This window comes from Myotis nattereri (genome assembly GCF_964212035.1).
Source record: "Myotis nattereri genome assembly, chromosome: 2".
Taxonomy (NCBI): domain Eukaryota; kingdom Metazoa; phylum Chordata; class Mammalia; order Chiroptera; family Vespertilionidae; genus Myotis; species Myotis nattereri.
This window is the reverse complement of record NC_138076.1, coordinates 109715973-109725966: the sequence shown is the minus strand read 5'-3', so window position 1 is coordinate 109725966 and position 9994 is coordinate 109715973. Positions and strand designations below refer to the sequence as shown.

Below are 9994 nucleotides of genomic sequence, written 5' to 3'. Positions count from 1 at the left end.
TATAGGTATGTTGAATAAAACTTGATATCATACTTAATAACTATATTATTTATTGATAAAATTAAATTCCTTACAATTTACCTTACAATATCCATAAATTAAATCATGACAGCCGAAACCGGTTTGGCTCAGTGGATAGAGCGTCGGCCTGCGGACTGAGGGGTCCCAGGTTCGATTCCGGTCAAGGGCATGTACCTGGGTTGTGGGCACATCCCCAGTGGAAGTGTGCAGGAGGCAGCTGATCGATGTTTCTCTCTCATCGATGTTTCTCTCTCATCGATGTTTCTAACTCTCTATCTCTCTCCCTACCTCTCTGTGAAAAATCAATAAAATATATTTAAAAAAAAAAAATCATGACAATGACTGACAAACACTAATGTGAACGATGGCCTTGCATCTCCTTGGAAAGGTTGGGTAAGTCAGGTTTGTATGTTGTTGTTTTTAATTTTAGGCACGATTCCAGGTTCTCATCAATAAGACGACTTCTCAATTTACTCTTGATAAGGTTCACGCTTGAAAATGATTGTTCGCATAAATATGTAGACCCGAATAAGGAAAGAACAGCAAACGCTAGTTTTCTCAGTTGATTATGTGAGTCAGGAATACTATTCCAGGTGTTAAAAATCAACGTATCTTCCTTCTCCAGGTCTTTCAAAGCAGACCACTTGTGCTGTGAACTAAGTTCACATTTGTTTTTCTCCAATATTTCTATATCAGCACAAAGACGTTCAAATTTTGAGCTCCACAGTTCTTTGTTTTTTAAATCCAGCAATTGCATTTCAAAGTTGCCAATGTCAATATTAAAGGGAGAAAAATTTAATTCTGTTACAGTAGCATTGAGAGGTTTTTTTAACAAAGGCTAACGTCGCTTTGCTGTTTCTGAATTCCTGAAACCTGTTGAGAAAAGCTTCCCTCATATTTAAAAGTGTTGTTTTGAAATAGCAAATGTCAATATCAGAATTATTTTCTTGGCGATGTTTCAACAGGCTTGGAAAGTGAATCAAAGTTTCTCTTTCAAAATCTTGAGCAAAGAGAGATAATTTGTTTTCAAATGAAATAACTTCTTCTAACATCAAAAAAACTGTGTTTCTTTTCCCCTGTAGCTTACGATTAAGCTGATTTAGATGAGACTGTTATGCCCAGATTTCAAGACCTCCCCAAGATCCGCCAGGGAGCGCCAAATCTGATGCAAAAGCATAGAGTCTTTTATTCAAGCCAGCTTGGTCCCCCTCTGCCTCCATTACTGGATGCGAGAGAGAACCCGAGTCCCAAGAGAACAAAGGTTATATAGGGCTAGTCATTTGGGTGGGCTTAGGTAAGTGACGTGGGTTACAGAGATTGGTCACTCTGGTCAGGGTTTTTCAGCAGGGTTTTACAGCACAAAGGTCAGGAAGTGACCAACACATTCTGAGGTTTGAGCCGTCCCCCACTATAACCTTATTAGGACCTTAGCTGCATTCCTGGAGCTTCATCGGTCCACTCAGGTGGTGGCTGGGGGAGTTAGGATATTACTGGCATTCCTCTGGTCACTCTCAGAAAGAGGAGGGGGTTTAGGCTGAGGGCCCAGTCCTACAAGATAAAGTGGAGGAGAGTTCGTTTCTGCTTTGTCCTTTCAAGACGTAACGTCTACCATGAAATAAAATTTTTGGATCCACTGATCATTCGTTAGTTCTGGATAGTAAACACCCTTCTCAAGGAGAAATGCTTTAATTTCTGTTAATAAGGAAGCGAAACATTTCAAAACGTTTCCTCTTATGCAGCAGAAGATTTGCGCACTCACTCTCCATTTCAACTAAAAATTCTTTAAATTGGTGATGATTAAGAGCTTTAGCTATAATGGAGTTGATAATCTTAATCACCAATTCCATAACTTTGCAAATTTCTTCTGGAAATGTCTGCACACAAATCGCTTCTTGATGAATGATGCAATGGCAAGTAAGTATCTCGTGATTAATTTTTTCTTTCAAAATAGCAATAAACCCGGTTCTTATGCCAGTCATGCTTTTCCACCCGTCTGTTGAAATTGAGACAATTTTATCAAGTGGAATATGATGTTTTTCAATGCACTCAATTACAGCATTTGCTATATCCTCTCCACGTGTTTGACCTTTGAGTGGCAATAATCCTAAAAGTTCTTCTTTAGGACCTGTAGATGAAATAAATTGCACAAAAAGTGAAACTTGCTCTGTATCATTTATGTCACAAGACTCGTCAACCCTTATTGATAAAGCTGAAACCAATTTAAGATCTTCGACTTGCTGGTTGGTTTATTTGAAGACATTTTGACTGCTCTATCTTTCACTGTTTTAGCAGACAATGGTAACTCTTTAAATTTTTTTAGAATATCTGCTTTGTTCTTAAAATCCCAAAATAGCTCTTCGGATGCATTTATAAAACAACTTTTTATGTATTCGCCATTTGTATATGGTTTTCCTCTCTTAGCAATCTCTTGATTAACCACAAAACTTGCAATATTAACATTGTTGGGAGATTGCATCCAGTAATTAAATACAGAACTTGATTTTTCTTGACTCTTCTGAAGTTCCTCAACTGCTTTCTTCTTTGCACCACCAACAGGATATTTAGTACTAAATGACATATGTTTAGTTGTAACATGTCTCTCCAAATTTGATTTCTTGTTATGCACCAATTTTTCCTGACAAATAAGACAGGTCAGAAGGCCATTTAAGTTTTGAATAAACGTGAAAGTCTCGGTCCATTCAACTGTAAATTCACGGTTTTCATCTTCCGTTTTTCTTTGCTTCTTCTTTGTAGCCATGTCAAACAGGGCACCTAAAAAAATGTTTCATTTTATAATAATAAAGCCACCAACACAAAATAATTACAATTCTTAAATTGATGACAAAAATACCTGTAGGATTTGCAGTTGGTTGGAAAACTACAGGTAACTTTATGCTTCGAGTAGGTTCTTTTGTTACCCCCGCGTGATTTGCGAATGCGACTAGCACTAACCACTGCACAATGAGACTGCTGACTGACTGGCTCACTCAACTCATGCAAGAATTGCGCGTGCCTCCCCTGTGCTGTGTATCCTGCGGCCCGCCTGCCCCGCGTCTCCTGTCGCCCTACTGACCGACACCCCCCACTTCTTCCAACGCCACTTCTTCAAAATAGACTCGCCCAGGTCGAAAACCGACTTCTGCACATGGGCCACGAAGTTTCAATCGCACTGAACGTGCGCACCCGCACGTGGTATTTTGTGGAAGAGCCACACTCAAGGGGCCAAAGAGCCGCATGTGGCTCGTGAGCCGCGGTTTGCCGACCACAGGGCTAGGGCAAGACTACAGTTTTAACCAGATACTGAACTAGGTTGCAAGCCCCCCCATTTTCCTTTTCATTCTCCCCTCTTGTTCCACAAGCTATTCTTAGCCTTGGGGATTACAAAAGACTCAGGAACTGGGGATAAGGTCAACGACCAAAATAGCTACTTCCTGCTGAAGGGGGGCTGACAAAAATGGGGGTTCAGTATCCCAAGTCTTCCTCATCTTCCCCAAGGGGGTCATCCAAGTAGCAAGGGCAGAGAGGTTCTCCTCCTTTTACCAGTCTGGGGTTCTGGCGACACTTGTATGAAGACAGAATAAAACTGTTAGGGAAAAAAACAAAAACAATAACTGTCCAGATAGGAGGGAATAAAGAAATTCAGGTCGGGTCAACCCAATCCACCGTCTTCTTGAAGATGATCCACAGGGGGTGGTTCAGGTCAGAGGTTACCTTCCACTCTGGATGCTGATTGTCCAGCTGGTGGGCTGCTTTTACCTGGGAGTGGTGGATCCAGGTGTTCAGTCCTGTAACTTTGAGAGCTGAGGGGGTGGTTAGTATGACTGGATCAGGTCCGTTCCAGGTTGGCTTAAGGCAGTGATGGCGAACCTTTTGAGCTCGGCATGTCAGCATTTTGAAAAACCCTAACTTAATTCTGGTGCTGTGTCACATATAGAAATTTTTTGATATTTGCAACCATAGTAAAACAAAGACTTATATTTTTGATATTTATTTCATATATTTAAATGCCATTTAACAAAGAAAAATCAACCAAAAAAATGAGTTCGAGTGTCACCTCTGACACACGTGTCATAGGTTCGCCATCACTGGCTTAAGGGGTTCTTTTTTCCAGTCTTTTACCCAAACCTGGTCCCCAGGCTTGTGAGGGTGCACAGCTGTTCCTAGAGGGATGGGCAATCAATCAGTAACCCATCTGTGGACTTCAAAGATAGTTTTCCCAAGTCCTTGTAGCTATTTCTGAATTTCTAAGTTCCCTATTTGCCCCAAATCTCCCTTTGGCCCAATTAAGGGAGGGGGTCTGCCATATAGAATTTCAAATGGAGAGAACCCTACCCTGGCTCTCGGGGCACAGCGCACCCTCAGGAGCACAACTGGTAAGATATCTGTCCAGGGTAAGTTCGTCTCCTGGCATAGCTTAGCCATAGCCTGCTTGAGAGTCCAGTTCATGTGTTCTACTTTCCCTGAACTCTGGGGCCTGTAGGCTGTAAGTTCCACTTAATTCCTAAGGCCTTCACTACCTGCTGTACTACCTCAGCTATAAAGGCTGGGCCATTATCTGACCTGTGGTTAATGGCATTCCATACCGCAGAATTATGTCCTTCAGTAACGCCTTAGTGACTTCTCTCGCCTTCTCTGTGCCGGTAGGATATGCCTCAATCCAGTCTGAAAAGGTGCAGACAAAAACTAAAAGATATTTATTTCCTCTACTAGGCCCTATTTCTCTAAAGTCTACCTCTAGACCTCCAAAGGGAGCCAGCCCACAGTGCTGAATTCCTATCAGTCCTACAGGACCCTGCATTGCATCGTTCTGTGCACAAAGGAGGAAGCACTGAGAGACTGAGGCGCATAAGGAGGGGAGACGGGCAATTAGATAGTATCTGCTTAACAAGGCTTCTAGAGCCGTCTTCCCTAAATGGGTAAGTTCATGCTGCTGTATGTAGTACTACTCTATGAGCTAACTGTTCTGGAACGTAGACCCTATGATCTGGGAGTATCCACCAACCTTCCTTCGTCCTTTTACTCTCTTCTCGTTGGGCCCATTCTTCTTCTTGAGGGGTGTATTTTGGAGGTTCAGGTAATTTAGGAACCAGCATGATCCGCGATGGTGCTTCCCGGTCCCTAGCAGCTAGCCTTGCCTCTGTGTCTGCACGACAGTTCCCTTCTGACACTGAGTCTTTTCCTTTTTGGTGTCCTCTACAATGGATGACTGCTACTTCCTTGGGCTCCCAGACTGCTTCTAGTAACTTCAAGATCTCATTCTGATTTTGATCCCTTTTCCTCTGGCCGTCAGGAGCCCCCTTTCCTTGTATATGCAGGATAGTGAAGGCATAGCAGGAGTCAGTGTAGATATTAGCACGCTTATTCTTACTGAGATTTAAGGCTTTGACTAGGGCCCAAAGTTCTGCCCTCTGCGCTGATCATCCTTCAGGCGGGGGGGGGGGGGGGGGAGGGGGGCGGCCTCTGCCTCTATTACCTGAAAGTTTGATACCACTGCATACCTGGCTCATCTTTTTCCTTCATCTAGGAAGCTACTGCTGTCTGAGAACAATACTAAGTCCAGATTCTGTAGAGACCTATCTGTTAGATCTGGCTGGCTAAAAGTCCTCTAAGACTTCTAGACAATCATGCTCAGGGGTTCCCTCTGCAATGGGTAGGAAAGTGTCAGGATTAAGAGTTCTTACTGCCTCTAATCTTATTCATGGATTTTCACATAGGAGCCCTTGGTATTGAGTCATCCGAGCATGAGTCAGCCAATGTTGCCCCTTAGCTTCCATTAGGGTGACAACAGCATGAGGCACTTTAACATTTAAGTTCTGTCCCAGAGTGAACTTGTCTGCCTCTTTGACTAATAAGGCTGTGGCTGCAAGGCCCCTGAAGCATGGGGGCCACTCAGAGGCAACCGGGTCAATCTGTTTGGAGGTATAGGCTACTGGCCTCTGCCAGGGTCCCATCTCCTGAGTCAGAACTCCCAGGGCTACCCTGTTGTTCTGGTGAATGAAAAGATTAAAGTCCCACGTCACATCTGGGAGCCCTAGGGCCAGCGCCTCGGTGAGCTTTGTCTTTATGGTCATGAAGGCTTTTTCCTATTTAGGACTCCAGTTAATGGGTGCCTTTTCCTCTCCTTTTAAGACTTCATAGAGGGGCTTAGCTAGATTTGGGAATCCTGGGATCCAAATTCGACAGAGCCCTACAGCCCCTAGGAATTCCTGAATCTGTTGCCAGGTACTGGGACTGGTATGGCACATACTGCCTGTTTTCTTTCTGTCCCTAGCCTTCGTTTCCTTTGGGTAATTCGGAAACCTAGGTAATTGACCTCCCTCTGACAGATTTGAGCCTTCCTTTTGGACACCCAGTAACCTGTTTCAGTTAAGAGTCTTAGAAGGGAGTCCTCGCAGCACCACACATTGTGACTAAGCGTTCACCCTGTGTGTCTGCAGCTCCCTTCTTTCTCGGGCGACATCCGGCGGCTAGATATTCACCATGTCTATTCCGAAGGTGCACGCCAGAGAGCTCTTCGACTCTTGTGGGAACCCCACTGTTGAGGTGCATCTCTACACCGCAAAAGGTCTCTTCAGAGCTGCTGTGCCCAGTGGTGCCTCAACTGGTATCTACGAGGCTCTAGAGCAGTGGTTCTCAACCTTCCTAATGCCGCGACCCTTTAATACAGCTCCTCATGTTGTGGTGACCCCCAACCATAAAATCATTTTCGTTGCTACTTCATAACTGTAATTTTGCTACTGTTATGAATCGTAATGTAAATATCTGATATGCAGGATGTATTTTCATTGTTACAAATTGAACATAATTAAAGCATAGTGATTAATCACAAAAACAATATGTAATTATATATGTGTTTTCCGATGGTCTTAGGCAACCCCTGTGAAAGGATCATTCGACCCCCAAAGGGGGCACGACCCACAGGTTGAGAACTGCTGCTCTAGAGCTTCGGGACAATGACAAGACGCACTATCTGGGGAAGGGTGTCTCCAAGGCTGTTGTGCACATCAATAAAACTATTGCACCTGCACTGGTTAGCAAGAAGCTGAGCGTGGTGGAGCAGAAGATCGACAAGCTGATTATTGAGATGGACGGGACGGAAAATAAGTCTAAATTCAGCGCCAACGCCATACTAGGAGTGTCCCTGGCATTCTGCAAGGCTGGGGCTGTTGAGAAAGGGGTGCCCCTGTACTGCCGCTTTGCTGACCTGGCTGGCAACACCAGGGTCGTCCTGCCAGTTCTGGCTTTGAATGTCATCAACGGTGGTTCTCACGCTGGCAACAAGTTGGCCATGCAGGAGTTCATGATCCTCCCCATAGGCACCGCCAACTTCAGGGAAGCCATGCGCATGGGGCAGAGATTTACTACACCCTGAAGAACGTCATCAAGGAGAAGTATGGGAAAGACGCCACCAACGAGGGGGAGGAAGGTGGCTTTGCTCCCAACATCCTGGAGAATAAGGAAGCCCTGGAGCTGTTAAAGAATGCCATCGGGAAAGCCGGCTACACCGATAAGGTGGTCATCAGCATGGACGTGGCTGCCTCCAAGTTCTTCAAGTCTGGGAAGTATGACCTGGACTTCAAGTCACCCGATGACCCCAACAGGTACATCACCCACGACGATCTGGCCAACCTGTACAAGTCCTTCATCAAGAACTACCCAGTAGTGTCTATTGAAGACCCCTTCGACCAGGACGACTGGGAAGCGTGGTGCAAGTTCACTGCTAGCATGGAGATCCAGGTGGTGGGGGACAACCTCACAGTGCCAAACCCGAAGCAGATTGTCAAGGCCATGAGCGAGAAGTCGTGCAACTGCCTCCTATGTGCAAAGTAAAGTCTTCAGTGTCCTTGGGGGGGGGGGGGGGGGGCGGGGGCGGTGGCTGGAAAGAGTCTTAGAAGGGTTCGTGTTCCTTCCCAACACTGAATTCGAGTGGAGCTAGCCAGTAGGAGGTTGTCTACATATTGGAGTAGAACGCACCCCACGTCCTATCCTGGAAATTTGGACAAATCTGATGCTAGTGCTCCACTAACAAGAGTCAGAGAGTTCTTGAACACTTGTGGCAGTCTGGTCCAGGTGAACTGTTCCTTAGCCTCTGTGGTTGGGTTTTCCCACTCGAAGGCAAACAGGGACTGACTGGAGGGTGCCAGCTGAAGGCAGAAAAAGGCATCTTTTAGATCTAGACATGTAAACCATTCCACTTCTGATGGAATGCTGCTCCCATTTTGACTAAAAGGTCTCTGCCCATTAGAGGGACCTGGCAATCTGGCAAGTACAGAAATTCATAAACCACCTGGTGGCTGCCTAACTGACATCAGTAGGGGGTGGCAGAATGATCTGCGGGTGTGGTCCCCTGAAGCTCCGATAACAGTGACTTCCCATCCTGAGAGGGGAGCCACTTTCTGAGTAACTACTGAGTGCTCTGCCCCTGTATCAACTATAAAGTTCACAGTCTGGCCCCCCGATTTTCATTTCGACCATGGGCTCATGGGAGCCCAGTTTGAAAAAGCCCGGTCTGTCCTAGTCGGAGTCTGCTGCCGCCAGTCCGATGAGGTCTGAAAAGGCTGTGGAACTTCCATTAGGCCTCTGGAAAACCTCAGAAGTCTTGCCATATTCGAGAGCCCCTGGAGGAAGACCAGTGGATATCTCTCTAACCTGGCCCTCCCATCCTCTGAATTTGGGTCCCATCTGGGTTTCACATCTGGGAGAGCCTCCCTGGCTTATCTGTCTGTGTCTAATGTCCCTGCTGGGGCCTGGGTCTGGAGCCATTTCTGAGTTTCTGTTATTCTCATGTGCTCCTCAGTGTTAAAAAGAGTGAGAAAGAGTTGCTTGCAGTCTACCCAGGTGGGCTTATGGGTCTGAAAAATTGACTCCAGAGGTAAATCATGGCTTGAGGTTTTTTTGAATAAGCAGGTATGAGACTTCCAATTTAAGAGATCAGTCATAGCGAAAGGCTGGTAATAAAAGACTGATCCCCCCTCTTGTGGGATCCCATTTTCGCCAATTATATGAAGACCCTGCATTTCTCAGAGAGGCATCTGGAAAGCTGGGAGTGGTTTGGGTCCCTGATCAGCTGAGCGCTAACGTCTTCCAACTGGCTCTGGAGAGTCTGCCTTGGGGGAGACGGAAGGAGATTGTGCATATAAGCTTCCCTGGCTAGGCAAAGGAGCACTGGGCACCGCTTGAGGCACATATGGAGGTGGTAGAATTGGCAGGGCTTCCTCAGAGGGTTTCCTGCAGAATAGGAGGCTTATTCTCCTTCTGAGGGTCCTGCCCTTTTTCCTTATATACAGAAAACCGGATCCAAAGTGACTTCACTTTGCTATTTCCAGCCACTGGTCAATATAAGGGAAATGGTCGGGATGACCTGGGTCTCCTGTGAACATTCCTGATTGTGGGGACATCCAATGTGCCCTCCAGTGGCCATCCTACTCCAAAAGATGGCCAGTCTATTTCACATATCCTTTGTAATTCCCAGGGGACTAGTTTTACCCCATAGTCCCCAATAAACCCCTTTTTAAAATTCCTTACCATACATTCTAAGTAGAGTTTTTGGAGCAGCTGTTACCCATGTTGCAGGGAGGGACCGGGTTGCCTCCCTTAAAAAAAACACAAAAAAACACCTGAATAACAGAACTAATCAAAATAAGTCTTGTTTTCTAACTTAATTTGTCCTTGGGTGTGGACAGCAAATGACACTAATCAGATTTCTGCTATCAGTCTCCCTGAGTACATTGATGGAAGCTATTTAACCTCTGTTTAGGGAAGCAAAATGCAAATCATTTACTCCAAGTGTCCTTGGTTTAGGGAAGACAGGATTTACAAGATGGCTCCAATGTCTTTGATTTAGGAAAGACAGGATTTAAAGATTTAGGGAAGACAGGATTTACAAGATGCCTTGATTTAGGGAAGACAGGATTTCTATTCAGTTTCCCTATTCTACTTGTCCTAGCATACTGATCAGCTATCATTCATTCAA

At 45.3% G+C, this 9994-nt stretch overlaps 1 protein-coding gene across 1 annotated transcript; it reads left to right on the top strand.

Annotated features, from left to right (window-relative positions):
- Nucleotides 1-6501: 6501 nt before the first annotated feature.
- LOC308512036 (alpha-enolase-like) lies at nt 6502-7851 on the top strand (the record flags this gene model as incomplete). Its single annotated transcript, XM_081081837.1, is given in 3 exon segments — nt 6502-6647; nt 6943-7364; nt 7367-7851. Coding segments are annotated over 3 exon segments (1053 nt in total).
- Nucleotides 7852-9994: the final 2143 nt, after the last annotated feature.